The 20,000-nt window shown below is 38.8% G+C and overlaps 2 protein-coding genes across 11 annotated transcripts in view; one reads left to right on the top strand and one right to left on the bottom strand.

The window, feature by feature from the left end:
* The window catches only part of nav1b (neuron navigator 1b), a 100,670-nt gene that overhangs the window by 8,915 nt on the left and 71,755 nt on the right, over positions 1 to 20,000 (top strand). Inside the window, exon 1 of one of the 10 annotated variants that reach the window (XM_028575763.1) lies at positions 13,190 to 13,250. The exons of the other annotated variants lie outside the window; for them this stretch is intronic. The gene's annotated coding sequence lies outside the window, so the exon portion shown is untranslated. Of the gene's footprint in view, positions 1 to 13,189; positions 13,251 to 20,000 lie in introns of those variants that run through there. 10 annotated transcript variants of the gene reach the window in all.
* On the bottom strand, positions 4,019 to 9,022 carry csrp1b (cysteine and glycine-rich protein 1b). The gene is made up of 6 exons (XM_028575773.1): positions 8,892 to 9,022; positions 7,767 to 7,876; positions 7,136 to 7,304; positions 6,607 to 6,736; positions 6,384 to 6,477; positions 4,019 to 4,725 (listed from the first exon to the last, which is right to left on the bottom strand). Exons 2-6 carry the CDS (start codon positions 7,873 to 7,875, stop codon positions 4,649 to 4,651), a joined length of 579 nt encoding a protein of 192 aa, XP_028431574.1. The 5' UTR covers position 7,876; positions 8,892 to 9,022; the 3' UTR covers positions 4,019 to 4,648.

Raw genomic sequence — 20,000 nt, 5'->3', positions numbered from 1 at the left:
TTAATCAGTTTTCTTCTTTTACATGTGTGAACTATTTAACGCTCTATAGGTAGGATCTTCTCTACTCTGGTACACCAGCTTTGTTCATCCTAACAGACAGCCGCTGTGTATACAGAAAGTGCAAACTTCTTTTTTTTTTTTTTTTTTCTCATATTGAAGCAAACTTCAAGCAGCAAAACAGTTTGTCTTGTAGCTGTAGATGATTTTCTGAGATTTTCTTTGGCTACTGAGAGTGATGTTGGAGACGTGCCCCGTTTCACCCGGAGTCTGCCAGGCCCCGTTGGTCTGATTAGGATAATAGCTGCAGACAATGCTAAGCTGTGGTTTTAAAACCGGAATTCAGTTTCCAGGATACCTTTAGCTAAGGCCAACTACTAAACATAGAAAAATTGGCAGGATCATGTGATAATGATCTTTGATTCTGGGTCCCAGCTTGCACGTGTGCACACGTTTTTGGAGTATGTGTAAACACAGATGAATGTGTAACACACTTAAGTGTTCAGTTTACTCATGCAAGGACACAAAATCACTTGTGTATGGTTTGTGTTTACTACATGTGTTGCAAGGCTGCTTTTTGTTAAAATAAAGTCAATAAAGCGCTGATGCTCAAAGCACAGCCCAACGGGCCAATGGCGACCCTCAGAAACATTTTGTGTGGCGCCAGATTTACAATATTGGATCATCTGCGGTCCATTTCAGTACTTTCACTTTCAATAGCTTAAATGTAATACACTACTCTGCTACAGGTCAAACTGTGCCCCCCTAACAAGTGTCTGTCAGGTTAAAAATGACCACTTGTGGGAAGCTACTGGTTGTATGGCAACAAGTGGCACCTGGCGAGTGGCGCAGTTGTCATCAATGCTAGTACTGTGGAAAACCCGGGAGTTTAATGTGAAAGTGAGGTGTGTGTGCATTTTTACTCTGCGGCCTTTCATCATGCTGGCCCCCTCAATAGGCACTTTCATACAAAGTTTGAGAAACCCTGCATTAAAGGGTTTCTAAAATCGCTAAATCAAGTAAAACATTGTCAGATGATTAGTCAATTAATGGATTAGTTGATCCACAACTATTTTGGTATTTGATTAATCATTTCAGTCTTTTTTTTATTTATTTAGTTTGAAGAAAAATTTTCCCAGATCCTGTTGGTTGTAACAAAACGGGGAATTTGAAGATGTCACCTTGGGCTCTGAGGATATGGGATGGCCATTTCTTGGCAATTTCTTTTACATTTTGTAGACCGTATTGTTAATTGAGAAATCCCTTACAAAAACAGTACTGCAAGCAACAAGCAATTTGTTATGTTTTTTCATTTATTATAGTTTTTTCAGTACACTGAAAGCAGAACGGAGTACACTTTATCTGTCAATTTATCACTGGGAATGTTGTGATTGCGATATTCAATCATGTTATCGCATATTTTTTCTCATATTGTGCAGCCCTGGTCATAGTCTTGAGATAATTATTTTCATACTCCTCAAATCAATGTTTCTACACTACTACACACATCAGGTTTTTCTTTTTTTTTTTTTTTTTTTTTTTTTTTGTTACCGGTCTGTAAATTGCTTGCCAAATGACAGCAGTTTACTGTGAATCTATTACAGTTTATTACATTTCATATTTATAGAGAGGCCATTGTGCTTTGTTCAAACTCCCATCAAGGATGGGACACCACCATGGGGAATACTTCTAGTGCTGAATCTGTCTCTTTTAGTGAAATTAATCTGTGGATGTATAAAGATAATTGCATGGTTTGCACGGTCTGTAAGCTTAGCCTCTTTTTCTTTCTTTTGGTAGTAGTGTTAGATTGTTAAAGTTTGTTCTTTTACTGTTCTTTTACTCTCGCTGAGTTAGCACTGTTAAGTCCCTGAGGCTGATTTGATTCATGACACTGAGATCCAGGCTGTTGGCTCATGGCAGCTGATTATAATTCCACAGTATATATGGCAGCAGGATTAACAAAGTGCTGTGTGTGTTTGCTGGACTGTCTCTAGGAAACTGAACACTGACTTGTATATTCAGATGCCAGTGGATTACATAGCACTTTTACAGGACAGTAGCACTCTCCTGTAAATTATATTGTTTAAGTCTTTAGGAGTTCAAAATGTTTACTGCAGCTGTTAATTATGTGTATTATGTTATGTAAATGTGTAACAGCAGCTATATATATATATATATATATATATATATATATATATATATATATATATATATATATATATATATATATATGTATATATATATATATATATATATATATATATATATATATATATATATATATATATATATATATATATATATATATATATGTATATATATATATATATATATATATATATATATATATATATATATATATATATATATATATATATATATATATATATATATATATATATATATATATATATATATATATATATATATATGTATATATATATATATATGTATATATATATATGTATATGTATATATATATATATATATATGTATATATATATATATATATATATATATATATATATATATATATATATATATATATATATATATATATATATATATATATATATATATATATATATATATATATATATATATATATATATATATATATATATATATATATATATATATATATATATATATATATATATATATATATATATATATATATATATATATATATATATATATATATATATATATGTGTGTGTATATGTAGCTGATTTAATGAGCCATTCGCAGTTTCACTGTAGCATATGCTACTGGCAGGATCGATCGATCGTATGCTGGGACGTCTCTTGCAGCAATAAACAACACTTCATTCAGAATGGGTTGCCACATATTTTGCCTTAACTAAAATATTGGGGCCCCCCCTGCAATTTGGATATTGGAATAGGCCATATTGCGATATTGATAACATTGCGATTAATTGTGCAGCCCTACCGGTTACCCCATAAACAAATGTAGAAACGTTCCTTGGAAGCTATACTTACTACTGTAAGTAGCTAGTTAGCCACCCATGCTAACTGTTGGAGCAGATAAACGGTGTTTAATCCTTTCCTTACATATTTGCTCTTGTGTTTTTGGTTAAGGAAAGGTTCAGAGTGTTGCTGTCACTACAAGCCTCAAACAGACCACTTCAACACGTGGAGAAATCCAAACCCTGATAGACCTGCAGTGCCTATAATTGGACATTTTGGGGAGGGGTTTAGCAAACGGTTAGTTTCGATATTAAGTTCCAAGACCTATCGCAAAACAAAATGTAAATGCAACTGATACAGAATGACAAAATTTAAAAAGGATTTCTATTAAAGTGATGCAGTTCTTTGTATTATAGTATATTATACTAATATACTTAAAATCTAATTATCATATTGGCTTTATTTTTCACTATGTGGAAATATGTGACTCATTCACCTGATCTCCCTCTGTAAGATCAGGTCTCTATATTGCCCTCTGGTGGGTAAAGGGATGATGGGGAAATAAACTACATGTCCATGTTATTTTCATACTTGCAGCAGGATATTTGGAGCAACCATATATCAATTTTGAAATGTCTACTAGCTGAAGAGATGAAACACGTTTTTGTTCCACTTATTACAAATCTAAACACATGAAAACTCTGCAACAGATCCAGAGTAATACTTTCATCTTTGTGTGGATTTCAGAGCTATATATTAGTTTGGCTGTTGATGCGACTCACACGTGTTGTAGTCGGGACCAAAACAAACAGCTGCCCCCGACACCACAGCTGCCTGGCACTCTGCTCAGTGTGCCAACTCCGCGGCGCAGGCAGAGATGGGGCTGAGCACTACGACGCCGTTGTTCGTCACAACAGCTGGCATTTTACTCTGTTTGTTTAATGTTGATTGGAAGGAATAACCAGCACACCCAATACCACATAAACAAACACAATGATTTCATCAGGCCAGAAGCATAAAAAGAACAATGACAAATTGTGTGGAGCATGCCAGATTTTGCATCACTGGGAATAAGAAAAATAATTCCATTGTTTGGTTTGCCTGATATTTATTTTGTGTCTTAGCAACAAAGCATTTCTTAAGACAGTATGTACACCATTTGACATGTAAAGCAAAAAGGAGAAAATCTTAAGTGTAGCTGAAGCTAAATGTGAGCCAGTTTTTTTTTATTTTCTTATTTTTTTGTCTTGAAAAATTAATTAGTTAATCTTGTTCTGTTCTATCTCTGACTCCAACTGATTCAGATGTTAATCAAACTCAGTTTGCCAGACTATATTTTTTATTACAGTGCAAGTGTCTCTTAGTATGGCAACCACAGAGTTTAGTTTTTCTTTTTTTCCTGTTAACGACTCAGTTTAAACACACATGTGATCATCGGAACACAGAGTGAGAATTTTGTGCGTTTTGAATACTGTATATAGCATATCTTGTATTTTAAGCAGTCAAATACTAGGGCATCATAATCCAGATTCAAATGCAAAACAGAGCAAAATCTACTTGGTAAACGTGTACAAAAAGCTGTGTTATGTGCTTCTTTCACTTCTATTTGCCATTAGCTGGAGTGAACGGGCAGGGTGAAATAGGCTGGATATTGACTGAAGGATCCTGGAAGCGATGATATCCTAGCGATGTCCGTTCCAGGTAGGCCGAGGCTTCAGGCTTTACTGGGAATGAGCCAGAGCTCCTGCACCCTGACCAAAGCCAAACCCCTTGGGACCAAAGTTCTTTGCGTAGCAACCTGTGAATGAAATTGGAAAGACTGAGAAACGCTGCATAAAACACTGGCACACAAACTAAAGTAATTTATTTAACCTTCATTTGCAGAGCCACATAATCAGAACTACGTTTTTAGTTGTCGACTGGTTTATTCATACATGATGTCATGATAAAAAATTAAAAAAAAAAAAAAAAAAAAAAATAAATGGCAAAAGGTCAGAGGGGCTGCTGACCTGCTGGGCCTCTGTCTTAAGTAATTTAGAGCAACTGTTTCTGCACTGGAGGTTGAGGTTCAGATGTCACCGGTTAAGTTAAACCTCTGAAGCGCTGTATGTTGTACAATTACACACTGCCATTCCAAAACAACTGCAATACAGTGATGCAGTATTGATTCAGTGATGAGAATTTTTACCAGTTTTTATTTGTTTAAAAAAAATACTAGAAATAATTTCTCATTAGTAACGGCTAGGGCTGGGTCATGGCCAAAATCTTCAATCCCAACCATTTCTATGGGTGTCACGATTCTCCAAATCCAAGATTCGATTTGACTTTTGATTTTAAGGTCACATGTTCAGCATTGATGGCAATGCCACAATAAGAGCCAATGGATGGCAGAAGGGTACTTTACAACAACAGTTTGAGTTTCTCTAGTTTGTCCTTCACGAGGTGCAGTTGAATGCACCATGAGTTTAACAAGGTTGCACCCATATCCATCATGAAGTCCCGTCGGAGCCCACACTCTACCGTTGGTTGCTTGTTTGCATAACTCACAGGGAAGGCAAAATGTGACTGACTTTGACGGTGAAGTGGGTGGATTTTAGGGGTGCACGATTTCAGGAAATGTCACGATTCGATATTGATTTTTGGGCTCAAGATTCAATTTAAAAAACGATTCACAGTATGTAAATGTAGTAGTAGACATACAATTTAAAACATACAAAAAAATTCTGTGAATCAATTTTGAATCGGTAGAGCTTGAATCGCGATACGAATGTGAATTTTTTTTTTTTTTTTTTTTTTTTTGCACACCCCCAGTGGATTTTCCAGTTTTGTTTCTCTGTCATTTCCGACTCCGGCAGCGGCCATGGTGTAGTGCTACAAGCCAATAAGCTACGCAGTGTCTTTTTTTTTTTTTTTTTTTTTTCTTTAGACGTGTGCAAGTAAGCTGGGGTTAGGAGACAAAAAAATACTGGGGGCCTGATTTCAAAATTGTGACATTCCTGGTCATTTCATTTCTCTAACGGTACATATCACGATATAGCATGTGTTCTGGTAATAGTTGAAGTAGTTTATGTTCTTTTTTCGTTATAACTGACTGTGAAACTGGATAATAAAAGAAAGTTCTGTGTCATTCATTGTTTGTTCATGAGAGTTTAACCTGAGCCAGACTGACAACAAAGATAGAAATCATATCACACCCATACAGGGATAGTAGCATACAGTTGCTAAAACATGATCAAATATATGACACACTGGTATTGGGTTGGATAGGTATTGGAATCGGTATTGGGAAGCAAAAAATGGTATCGGACCATCTCTGTAATGCAGTTTGGCCACTCAATATTGCGATAGAAACGATATAGAAAAATATATATACATTAGACATTTTTATACCGTTTGCAATATGCATATATTGTCATATCATCCAGCCCTAAATCAAATTAGTTGATATACACAGACCTTTACAGAAGATCTCCCCGTCTCTATCAGCAAGGGTGGTGGACTCGAGTCCTTTGCCACACTTGGCACAGCGAAAGCAGCCTTTATGCCAGGACTGATGAGAGAGAGAGAGAGTTGATTCAAGCTTAAAAATATACAGAGAACTGACAAATCATCCACTTTTATTCTTAATTTAAAGCACAATTTATACACTAAGATAAAGGTATACGTAGATCTTCCTTACATTGCCTCCTCCGACAACCTTCTCGGCTGCGTACACGGTTTTCCCACATCGAGGACACACATCGGAGCCCCCTGTTTTCTGGGCAAACTTCGAGGCGTTGGGGTTGTTTGTAGGGCGATGAGGAGCTTGTCTGTCAAGAAAAACCAGATCTTTAAAGAAGGCAATAAGGGATGAAACTGAACACCTGGACGAAATCTCTGAGACTTTGCTTTATTAAATGTATTAAGAGCTACTAACACGGATCCTGTGGTTCCTTTTTATGTTTCACCCCTCAGTTGTGACTTTTAATTCAGCATGTTGAAATTCTTTTTTTCATGTTGAAATTCTTTTATTAGGATAACCCCTTGAGATGTACCATCTCGTTTTCAAGGGGGTCCTGTGTAGAAGTTGTTTAGTTTGTGCACACTTTTGTTTCAAAAACTTAAACATTTATGAAATGTACTTGTCCTTCTATAACCGGGCTGTACAGTATATAGCTTTATATTGTTCTCAGTAGTTTAATAACAAGAGGAAGTGTTGTTTTGCTCACTCTTCAGGCTTGATTCCAAGTCCTTCTCCTGTGTCCATACTCAGAGTGCCGGCTCCACCTCCGAAGCCGTAGCCTTTTGGCCCATATTTCTTGCCATAGCATGATTTGCAGTAGATCTCATCCACATGGACGGCCACTGTTGTGCTGTCTAAGTTCTTCTTACAGACCACTTGCAACAACAAAGACGGGGAGAAAACCAACAACAAATTAGAAATATGAATCTGTGTCTAATTATGTTTTCTTTACTCACAAGCATCTACAGCAAACCAAACAAACTAAACTCTCAAGACCGATATTTAGCCGTGACATTACTGCAAACTATGCGTGACATTTTAAAGAACATAACCAACTATGTGCGTGGTTGGCTCTGATAAATGCTTGTCTGTGCTGGAGGGGGGAGCATGTGTACCTTCCTCTGCCATATAAGGAAGACCAAGCCTTTTGTCACATGTTTCCACTGAATCCAAATAAGGGCTGAGATGTCTGAGCGAAAACCTGCAGATGCTCACTTTCATACCCTGATGCCAAATACTCTGCATTCCATCCCGGCACTTCCCGGATTTCTGAGTCGTTTATGCGCTGGGAGTCAGTGGGCGAATAAAGCAGATTACCTGAGAACTTAAATACTTACTGCACAGAAAACAGGATTTATGCCAGCTCTTGCCCTCACACTGCACTTCCTCAGCGAAGTAGACGGTTTTCTGGCAGCAGCCACACTTGTTTCCTCCTCCGAAAGGCATTCTGTAAGCATGCAGGAGAGCCTGTTGTGTACATTTTCTATTCACTGTATATATAACCTCTCTCTACTTGAGTACAGATCAGTGTTGCTGCAGCAGACGGATTCCATCTGCAACACTTGAGGCTAGATGCAACAATACCTATAAAAGGAGAGGTACCAGTTTGCTTTGATCTGCTGCTCTTTCTTTCCCCTGTCTTGTTTCAGCGTACATGAGTGGATATATAAAGGACTGTTCATCCCTCATTGTAAAATGCAAAGTATACCTGCTGGGGTTGCTTAGATAGCACCAAACCACCTCCATCAAAGATATAATGACCGAATACAGTCTGTATCAACACCACACCAGTGTCGGCTCAGAGTTAAAAAAAATTAAACCGTTTTTTTTTTTTTTTTTTGTTTTATGATGACAAGTTGTCATCCACACAGTCTGCAATCTAGTAGATCGCTCTGGATAAACAGGAAATTCCCTGCATTTTAACTTAGTAATCACACATGTTTAACAGCCTTGGCCATAGACAACTGTAGACAAAAGCTACAATACAGATTGTGGTCCTCAAACAATCTTTGGAAAATAATTTATAAAAACCCTGTTTAGGGATAATTTTAGCGTAGTCTCCAGGTATGACTTCAATAAAATATAAAAAAAGCTTGCTAATGGCGTTTTAACAGTGGCAATGGCACCTTTTTCAAGGTTGTTTCTTCTCTGATGGCTTTCCTGTTAAGGTTCAGGAAACACTTCTGAAGCATAAACCCATTCTATCCAAGACAATGACAGGAAGTGTCCAACTTTAAGACATAGGCCTCTTAACTGTATGCAAACAAGCAACACTTGATATAGTTATTTAAAAAGACACTTTGTCTCTAAATCTAAAATACATTTTTTGTTGTTGCTTTCATTACATTTTATTCTTGATTTGACTATTTTGATAAGAACAACTTGTCACTATACTGTTAAATCCTACAATAAGTGTTAAGAGAGCTATGTTTTCTGTATCCTCATAACTTAAACACACCTACCTGGAGTGAGGTGAAAAGCTGATCCTCTCTGTGGTTGTTCACTAATATTAAGAGATAATTGAGGTGAGGAGAGCCACTGGTATGATGAGCAGAGGGAGGCTGAGTGGACACCAGGCTGAACTGAGGGAGGAGTCAGGACACGGGAGGAGATGTAGGGAGGAAAAGGAGGAGAAAGAGTGGTTATTGATGGACGGGCGAGAGGGTGGGAGACTGAAAGGGAGAGATCTGCCATCTCCATATATGAGAAATAGGGGTGGGGGAAAACCTTGATACAGCATAGTATTGCGATATTTTCCGTAGCATTACTGTATCGATACACAGACGCCAAGTATTGACCTGTTATTATATATGTGTTGGTCAGTTTGTCTGCTTGACAATCCCATTTTGCATCCTTTTTGGATAAAACAGATGTTGAAAAAGTTTCCTTTTGGGACATAATTTGACAGTTGGAAAAAAGGAAATGAATTGCAATATATCGCAGAATATTTTTTATTTCTATCTGGTGATTCCCACCCCTAATGAGAAACTGTCCTTGCTGAAATCCCAGAAGCTCCTGCTAGAAAATAGTCAGAGTTAAATGATCGAAGCAAGAAGCAGATGGATGGTAACTTGTCTATAAAGGAGCTTAAGCTTTAAGGTAATTCTGCACACTTGCGACCCCAAATGGAAAGAAGAGGTAACTGTTTTGAGGACTTCAATACCCAAGAGTAATGTAGCAAGACATTATTAAATGTAAGGTTGATTAATTCAAATTTCTCTCTGTGAATACTTCAAATGAATGTTTGTTTGAATTGTTTGTTTTGCTCCGAAAGCTCAGATTGTCACTAATGCATCGCAACACCCAAGTTTGTTTTAGAAGCAGCAATGCATTGTGTAGTGTGTATTTATAGATGTGTAAGGAATTATTAGGGATTTTTTTTCTAACCTAACAATTAGGTTAAAGTGCAGAGTTTTAGCTCTTAATTTAAGGTTGTCTGCATTCACATTACATGAACAGTCTAGGTACTGTTCACCCTTTTATACATAGTCCCCAAACTGTATGAGGACAGAAATACTGTCTGCCAGTCAATATAACCTCAAAGCTTCTATAATAGACCTCTCAATTCTAATTTGAAATTCAAATGTGGGAAGAGATTACTGTATATATTTAAACTGTGATGACCTGTTCAAACTTAAAATTGACGGTCTACAAGTGCAACAGTCTGTTTGAAGTAGTTCTGCCTTGTGGTCCAACAGAGGGAATTCTTAAGCTTGCACTATATGGGTTTAGTTGGACCACAACATTACTGCTTTGGTTAACTCGCTGCTCTCTTCAGGATTGTTTCCATTTGCAGCAGGCAGCTTTTATCTGAGAAAAAGCTCTAAAGACCCACTGTACACTGCCTGCCCAGTACTGAACAGCAGACAGAAAAAGTTAGTGACTAGCTGGTGAACATAGTGAAACATTTAGCAGCTAAAGAGCCAGATATTTCCCTAAGGAGTTGGTGGAGACCAAAACGAAGCTAAAAGTAGAGCCAATATTAGCCTTACATTCATCAGACGGCCTGAAACACAACTACAAATGAATGCTAATGTTGCCCCATGTCTGCTCGATGTGTATTGTTAACTGTTGCTAACAAGCTCACCATATCAGCTTATAATATAATATAAGGTGATTGTTTCTGCTGCCCCCAAGTGGCCAAAAATGCTTAGTGTGTAAGCAGCAGGCCCCCCTGGTGATGCTCTGCCAGTGCAGTACTGCAGCCATCTTTCCTTCTTGATTGTTTGTGGGATTTTCTTTTCTATTTTTTGTTTTCATCTGTCTGGTATTTAGCAGGTTAAACACATGATTGGTAGGATTGAGGTCAGATGACTGATTTGGTAAAGCAAAAGCATTCCACTATTTGGCTCTAAAACCCTCCTTGGTTGCTTTGTATGTCAGTTTGGACTCCTTGTCCTGCTGTATTGCTTAAAAATTGGGAAACTATAAAGACAAAAAGTGCTGCAGCTCCTACACTCACCAAATATAGATGTGAACAACCTCAAACACCCTTAAAGCAGAAAGTACAATATGGCTGCACTGGATTCACATTAATCAGGCTAACTGAATGTGGGAATATAGAAAAACGTAAAGTACCATGCTTTGCTAGTGTGCAATCAACCTTTTATTTTGTGCTAAGGATTGTATTTGTTTGAAAGTCTTGCTCTCAACCACATCTGACATTTCTCATGTCAGATCCTGCACTGGATGTGCCTGGAGGGTAATACATTATATGTTGTCATGAAATACTAATAGTGATTTGGAGTGTGTTGGATGTATACTCCCTGCTAATGCTACTCTGTCTCTGATAACCATTAGTAATTTAGAAAGCGGAGAAATCTCTCGAGTGGACGTCCTATAAATCTGTCCAATATGAAAAGAAATGCCTTACATGGGATGTCCCTTCTTGCTCAGTGTATTACTCACTGTGACAGAGTCACAGAGACCTTCTGGATAAGGTTTAAGTGAGCTGTGTGACTCATGGGGTCAATAGGTTAATTAGACATTTCTCTCTCTTGACACATATCTTGCATGTGTCATACCTAGCTGTGACCAGTTAACAAATATTGACTGTGACAGTAAATCTCAGCTAAATTGAATCCTCATCATTCATGCACTTGAAAATTAGCACTATGTTTTCTTTGGTCATATACTGTACCATACCACGTACAGTAGTGAGGTTTTGTATGATTCAAGTTTTATTTTTTAAAACATATTACAATGTAATATCTGCGATGCTCTTTGCAATGTCAAGCACCTTTATAGGGAAAGACGGTTGTTTGGTACAAACCTAAATTAGGAACACATTTTCTCATGTGTGCACAGTTGCGTCATCTAAACAACTAGGTTTAATTGTCTCCCTGTAGAGAAAAAGTTTTTGTGTGTATTGTGATTTAGGAGAGTTTGAAGACAAAGTTCATTTTGTGTCTGGGTTGCTTTTTATTTGATAGTTTTAAGGAATATACCTTTTTGGTAAAATGTGCCTCATCTCTACTGACTTCTTTTGGTTTGAACCATTGTTGGACAATTATACAAAACACAAGTATGTATTTTATGTAGGGAACCTCTTTTGTGGCAGATTTTATTTGTAAAGTGAGTTGACAAGAGTTAATTGATGGCAATGTGATGCTAAATGTAAGGTTATGTTCTTTCAAATCGTCTTAACCTTATTTCAACATTGACAACGTTTTTAAGATGATCCAAAAAAATGTATTCAGCATAAGAATTGGGAGGTTTTTCTCAGACAATAAAGGGACACTTACTTTACAAAAATTTAAATCACCAATTTCGGAGATACACGATTTTCACTGGACAGCGAATAAGTCATTTCACCACTGCAACAGTATTTGGCTGTTTTTTATATGTGCATGTGGACTTGAGCATGACACAATACTACATGAAGAGCATTGTTGGCATTTAACTGTGATCTTATCCACTGTGACATTCACTTACCACACTTTATTAGAGCACATCACACGTAACCCTTTACATTATGAAAGATTGATGTACGGTCAGTCGCTAACTAAAAAGTCATCCTGCGGTATTCTGTAGCATTTATTCCTAATTTTTAGTTTTGTCATTTTATTAAAAAAACTAAAATGGATGGATGTTGGCGCTTCCAGCTTGGCTCGGATATCCCCCAAGACAAGAATCCGGAATGGTGAAACTGATAGGGAGAGTGAAGTCGATACAAGGAGGGAAGTAAAAGCCAACAGAGAGTGATGCTGCTTGGTCTGCCCTCCTCCCTCTCTCCAAGCCCTCTAGGCTCTTCACCATCATGCAAAGAGACAATGATGAACTCAAGAAGCCTATTTATAGCCCGCAATTGGCCAACACTAGCCCTCTGTTTTCTGCTCTGTGGACTTCCGCTTTGGCTTGTTGTGTAGTTTGTGCACATGGGATTATGCTCATGACAGCGAGGGAAAAGAGAGGAAGAGAGGAGTAGAGTGACAGAGACTCTATGGATTTAATCCAGAGAATGAGGAGAGGATAAGAGGCAGGGACGAGGCTGGGCTGTGATCCATCCATCAGTGTACGGAGGAGTGCTGATTGCTTATTGGAGTCTGGAGGAATTCAGCAATTCTCATATTTTTGTTTTTGCATTTGACCTGACTTGGGCTTTTCCGCCTTTTTATTTGACAGGACAGCTAGGTGAGAAAGGGGGGAGAGAGAGGGGGAACAGGTCGGATTTTAACCCTGGATCTCTGCGTTGAGGCATAAACCTTCTCCGTATATGTGCGCCTGCTCTACCCACTGAGCCAACCCGACCACTTGGCAACGCTTTTTATTTTTTTACAGCCTAAGCCAAGTTGTCAGGTGAGGAGGAAGAGCTGGAGGAGGTGAGTTGACTCCATGCTGAGAATGTGTTTTGAAAAGCAACTAGCTGTTACTTCTGAGTTTAGTGTATTTGGCTTTCTGCACGGCGGTGTTTGATGTTAAACCCACTGCGGCTGATGACTCCTGCTTTGGTTCATGTTGAGTGTGTTATTACTGCCAGAATAATCTCATGGAACCAATTTCCAAGTGCATGTTTGTGTATGCATATTTTAACTTTATTGTAGAGCTGAAAAGATTAGTCAATTAATGGTGATGAGGATGATGATTCAGCAACTGTTTTGATAATCTGTTAATCATAAAAAGTCCTTAAGCTTAAATATACAGGTTCCAGCTTCTCTAATGTGAATAATTGCTGGTTTTCTTGATTGTTTAGGATATTAAACCACATATCCCAAAACAAGACATAGAAATACAAAGAAATCTGCTATGCCAATTTGGGCTTTGAGAAATTTTGAAGGGCACTTTTGACTTTTATGGACCAATCAATTAATGGTGGAAATATTCAGTTTAATCAACAAAATAATCGTTAGTTGCGGCAGCCGGCAGCCCCTACTTTGCTGACTTATTATTTGAATATTGTATTATTTGGTCAACAGTGACAAATCCCACTCATTAAACTAAATACCCTTTTTTCCACAGTGTTTAGGGACGTCGGTAATCAAGTCGCTAATCTTGTTCTTTCTAGAGGGGATGGCAGTAGCTCAGTCCGTAGGGAGTTGGGTTAGGAACCAGAGGGTCCCTGGTTCAAGTCCCCATATGGAGTGTGGACTTGTAGCTGGAAAGATGCCAGTTCACCTTGCGGGCACTGCCAAGGTGCTCACCGAACCCCGAACTGCTCGGCAGCCCCCTCACTCTGAGGGATTAGGATATGAAAATGCCACCCATTTATTATTTCAGCCAATAAACATTATTGGATGCATTTCAGGAGGGAAATGAGATAACTGTGTTCAGAGCAGAGGGAGTTTGAGCTGGACGACCCTCTCTGTTGGGTCCTCTCTGATTCAACAAGCAGCGATTTGATGTTTCACCGAGTTTAACGTGCTCCCTGCTGACTCCTGCTCTGCAGCACGCAGTGTGGCCATAATGAAAGGTGAAGAGATGCAATTTCATAAATTTGTCAGGAGAGGTCACATATGGGCAGAGATTTTGAGTGATGTTGAGACACACCCTGATTTTAATTATTTATTTTTTTCTCCCTTCTGGCTGCCTCTTGGCGTGTACTTCTTGCTGTAAGCCGTGCTGACGCTTTAGGTGACATGTTTATTAACTGAAGCAGAATGTACAGAACGCATCGGAGTGTGAAGAGCACAATTAATAGGCTGTCAGAGTAGGGTGAGGGATGAAGGACTTTGCTATCAATACAATTCACTTGGGTTGTTTGCACCTGCCTTTGAACCCACTGATTCTTTATCTTGGAACCTTTTAATTAAGCTGCGATTATGTTCCGCTCCGTGTTAGAGATGTAATAATGTAGATAGCAATTTGTATCTCTCAAGCTCAAGGTGTGTGTGTGTGTGTGTGTGTGTGTGTGTGTGTGTGTGTGTGTGTGTGTGTGTGTGTGTGTGTGTGTGTGTGTGTGTGTGTGTGTGTGTGTGTGTGTGTGTGTGTGTGTGTGTGTGTGTGTGTGTGTGTGTGTGTGTGTGTGTGTGTGTGTGTGTGTGTGTGTGTGTGTCACATTTGAGTTCAGCCAGTGAACGTCTTTGACTGTAATCCTCACTTATCTCCTGTATGTGACTCAACACAGAGGATAGGGCTCTAATTTCCAAACTGCCTCTAGCCTATAATCTCTCCTCATGAACTTTAGTCATCCTGCCAAGTAATTTAACTTCAAGGGGAGGCCATTTTCTCAAATGTGCAAGCAGGGAATAGAACATAACCCACCAGCACACCGCCCGTTGCCTTGTATCCTCACACCAGTGTGCGTGTTGTTTCATTGCTCTCGGCGCACGCTAAATTTGGTCATGCTTTTGTACACGTCCTTGGCCTGGACACATTCTGCCTTGTAAGTTGATTGTGTGAGTCATTTTGCAATATTTGGCCGCGTAACACACAGTGGGGTGGGGGGTTGTCTTAGTCACAGTTTGTAATCCCCCACTTCAAAGATTATGGAGGGGAAAAGTGTGTGTGAGCCCATGTTGGCATCATATCATCGCTCCTGTCATTCCTTTTTCCTGAGCCGACACCCCTGAGTCCACTTCCTTTGGCCCAGATTCCCACTGAGGGAGCCTGTGCCCTGTAGGCAGCCAACTACAAACATGCAGTGACAATTCAAATCAGTCCAGTTCACTGGCTCTGGCTGTGACTCAGGATGCAGAGCACCAGGCGGAATAAGATGCATACATAACCTGCCAGCCCGAACTGTGACATAGAAGGAGAGAGACAAAACAGTGCAGAGTATTAGCCAGTTTTATGAGTGTTTCACCCGGTATATGGACCGGTTTTAGCTCAGCACTTTTGTTCAGAGATACTTGGACTGGAACAGCGCCAGGTCCATTTGCAAGTCAGAGAGCGCTAAGTAGTCTGATGCACAGGCACCAACTGCAGCAGAGGATCTGTCTAGAGTATTGTTATGCAAGCAGGAAGGGAGCAGTCCCACATTGATCCAGGCATCGGACGGAGGCTGGGATGCTTTGGTCCTTGATGCTGTTTGAGCTGGAGGCTGCCGTTTGCTGTCCCATCATGCAGTATACTGTACTAGCACAGTGCTCGGAGCAGTCGCTCTGCATAGTTAAGATCATGAGAGGGACGGACTGATGGAGACCTGCTCATCACTCAGCTTCGCTTGCACTCTTTAAGTTTTGTCAACCTCATTTCAGGTAAGTTTGAATTCCTTGTTGGATACTGAAGATGAATATTGTCTATAAGAGTATATTATATTGCATTTGGCTCTTGGTGAGCATCGGCACAGTTGAATTTTTAATTAAAGTGGATTTTTAATTATTTTATTGATCTGAACTTTCCATTCCCTATAATGACCTTGTTGTCCAAAACCACTCAGATAAACAAGTACACTACTACAAAGTCCATCACAATGTACAGTAGTGTGTGAGCAGTTGGCAGACCTTTAACAATATAGTATCCTGTGGTTGACAGAGATATTTCTATCATGTGTGTGTGTGTGACTGCAGGCACAGAGAGAGAGGGAAACGAGACACCGTCTGGCTGCTGAACTAATTCCTACAAAGACTTTGCGGTCCCGTGCTGGACTTTTATTGTCCTGCCGGGGACCGGGAGTCATTTGCCCAGTAATTGTCTGGGATGTACTGCTGACTCATACCAGGCTACCACTGCGTCAGGCTCACACTTCACACTACTCATCTTCTTAGTTTACATTGACATACTGTACAGTAGACGGTGATCATTCATGCGTTGCTGTTTGATCAAACAGTGAATGAACAGGAGCTGTTATTTCAGTGCCTTAAGCAATTTCTTTGAAATATGAGGCTTAAGTGATTCTTTCTTCTTTTTAGAGGTTTCTTTTAAAAATGTTAGGATAATGCTAAACATTGTTAAATACACACATTGTATGATTTACAAACTTATGCAAGCACAAGGGGTGGGTAATATTGTTCATTTTTTTATACAATTTTCAATACAGTAGCTGAGTTTCTGTACCAATACCAAAATAATAAATTGTCCCCTTACGTCGGTGGAAATATTCTTATTAACAATTGATAAAATTACTAAATATAATGTGTGCGCTGGTAGTGATAAACCCACAGAGAATTATCTCTGCTCTAACACACATTTTATCATCTTTTAGCACATTGTTTTGACCCTGTTTTAGTTCACTTTCACTGCTCTTCAGTGTTGTGTTTAGACACTGCATGCAGCTGTTCTGACACAGCCGGCAGCTTTAAAAGACAGTTAGCGACTAGGTAGTGAACATAGCGGAACATTTAGCAGCTAAATATATATTTTCCTCAAAGGTTGGTGGGGACCAAAACAGAGCTAAAAGTAATGTGAATACTGGATTTTATTTTATTGGGTGGCCAGAAACTGCTCCAAATAAATGCTAAGGTTGTTAAATGTATAATTCAGCAGTTGTTTGCCATCATGTTTTCCATTACAACTTTATAAGGACATGTGTTTAAATTCTGTTGACGGCTTGTTCTACTGCTCCAGTGGCCGAAAAATTAACTACTGCAGCTTTACCAAAAGAAGACCGACTACTCGAATGGAAAATGTTGTCTGAACACAGGCAACTACACAATACGTTTGCCAGTATAAGTATATAACATTGACAAATTATTTAAATTTGAAATGTTTTGTTTAAGCAACACTAGTGTCTACAGCCATGCTAGTCAAGTCAAGTCATTTTATTTGTATAGCACATTTAAACGAACAACTGTTGACCCAAAGTGCTTTACAGGTAGAGCAGGGAAGGCAGAGACAATATACCTTAAAAATACATAATCGTATGTGTGAGGTACCATGAATATAAATAGGCATAGAAAGAATTAATAATGTAACATAGAATAAAACAACAAAGGAACAATGTTTGAGGAAAAAAAATGCGTCTTCAGATTTGATTTAAAACTAGCAATTGTATTACATGATTTGATATGGGGTGGGAGGGAATTCCAGAGTTTGGGGGCTACTACAGAGAAGGCTCGGTCCCCTTTGGTTTTTAGGCGTGTCCGGGGGATGACGAGGAGTTGTTGGGTTGTGGACCTGAGTGCCCTGGTGGCAGAGTAAGTAGATAAGAGATCGGAAATATATGGAGGCGCTTGACCATGGAGTGCTTTAAAAACAAAAAGTAAAACTTTAAAATCGATTCTGAATTTTACTGGTAACCAATGAAGCTCAGCTAAAACGGGAGTTATGTGGTCATACTTTTTGGTGCCAAAGAGGAGTCTAGCAGCAGCATTCTGGACTAATTGGAGTCCGTTCAAATTATGTTGGGTTAGGCCTGTGAGTTACCGTAATCTAGGCGTGAAGTAATAAAGGCATGAGTGACTGTCTCGAGATCCTTCTTCGATAAAAAGTATTTCAGCTTTGCTACTGTTCTAAGCTGGTAAAAACTACCTTTAACAACAGAGCTGACTTGTTTATCAAAATTAAGAGAGCTGTCAAAGAGAACACCTAAGTTTCTGACCTCGCACTGTAAATTTGATGGCCAAGGGCATTGCTCAGGTTTTTTGTAGAGCTGGGGGATCCAAATAAAATCATCTCAGTTTTCTTGTCATTTAACTGGAGAAAATTTGCTGCCATCCAGGATTTAATGTCCTCCAAACAGCTAAAAATGTTATTAATTGATGAAGTGCAACCAGGGGAAATGGGTAAATACAGTTGTGTATCGGCAGCGTAGCAGCAACTCTTGTGAGGCTGTGGACACAGCAGTGCCTAATCACATGCTAACATCAGTTTGCTAACATGCTCATAATGACAATACTAACATGCTGATGTTTGGCTAGTACAATGTTTGCCATCTAAGTGTTAGCATGCTAACAAACACAAATTATAGCTTTGGGCTTATGGGAATGTCATTAGTTTTGGAGGTATTTGGTCATAAATCAAAATATTGAACTAATTAAAATGTTGACTTGATGATGGTGCTAGATGTAAAGTCAGAGGACCACCAGAGTTGTAAGCATTCGTCATCTGGGAACTATGAATGTCTGTTAAAATGCAAATCCATAGCAGATATTCCACAGACATTTCACATAAAGTAAAGAGAATTTGACAAAGCATTCGATTTCGTCTTTAGATACATGACTGTTTTCGATTCTCTGTTTCTCCATAACACATTCTGGTTGGTACCAAAAAGTATTGAAGATCCATACCCAGCCCTAGCACAGACTAATGCACAAAATACAGACCATAAAGTAATTCAATTCGAGATAGGGAGTCCATGCATGGCTCTGGGAATACCACTAATGGTAGGTGATGTCATTGCCAATAAAGCAGATCTGTCATGTGTGCAACTGGCTGCACTTTTGAACTTAACTAACTTTAGTCTCACTCTGGATGTATGACAACACAGAAATAGTGTCCTGCGATAAGACAACAACTATTATGGCGGTGAAAAATGCTCCTGAGGGCATAATTTTCTCTCTTGTCAACAGCTTGCATCATATCCAAGACACTTTTGAGAAGCACTGCATACATAAAGCAGATGCTTTGTAACTTCCTCCTCATCAGAGCAAGCTTTGTGGTCATATTAAGCTACTGCACAGTAAATCCATAGCTGATTTCAAATTGCACATATCAAAATAATGATGACGATTATAATATTGTGATGTTATGTGATATAGTATAGTGATGTTATGGTGGGATGTTGTTAAAATGTCGGAAAGCATCATGTTCAAAGGGCAATTTTTGTTCCCTCGTAAATGCCACGTGTCTGTGTGTGTGTGTGTGTGTGTGTCTGTGTGTGTGGTTTGTCTGGTTTGGAAAGTCTCGTCCACAGACACGCTCCAGTGGCAGACATGTTCCACCTTGGCTAACCAAAAATGACAGCTTCGGAAAACCTGATACATATTTTATGTGTTCCATAAAAAAACTTTTATACAGTATTTGAGTGTTCAGAAGAGAGATTTGTCAGAGATCAAATACAAAGATGCAACATGAGGTGAAGATGACTCCTCCCTTGTTGTACTGAGGTGCAGGTCTGACTTGATCTTAGTTTGGCCCCCATAATCGGTGTATGAATTTGTGAATGAGAGGAGAGGCAAATTTTAAAGTGCTTTGTACGCTAAGGTAGAAAGGCGCTATGTTAATGCAGTCCAAATCCTTTAACTTGAACTTTA

Source organism: Perca flavescens, chromosome 4 (assembly GCF_004354835.1).
Source record: "Perca flavescens isolate YP-PL-M2 chromosome 4, PFLA_1.0, whole genome shotgun sequence".
NCBI classification, from domain to species: domain Eukaryota; kingdom Metazoa; phylum Chordata; class Actinopteri; order Perciformes; family Percidae; genus Perca; species Perca flavescens.
The sequence above is the reverse complement of the archived record's forward strand: the minus strand, read 5'-3'. Positions and strand labels throughout refer to the sequence as shown.

Coding starts and splice junctions, on each gene's coding strand:
- csrp1b (XM_028575773.1), bottom strand. CDS start 7,875: ATGCCTTTCGGAGGAGGAAACAAGTGTGGCTGCTGCCAGAAAACCGTC. Junction 6,737..7,135: donor CTTGGAATCAAGCCTGAAGA/GTGAGCAAAACA, acceptor TTTTCTTGACAG/ACAAGCTCCTCATCGCCCTA. Junction 6,478..6,606: donor AGGTTGTCGGAGGAGGCAAT/GTAAGGAAGATC, acceptor CTCTCTCATCAG/TCCTGGCATAAAGGCTGCTT.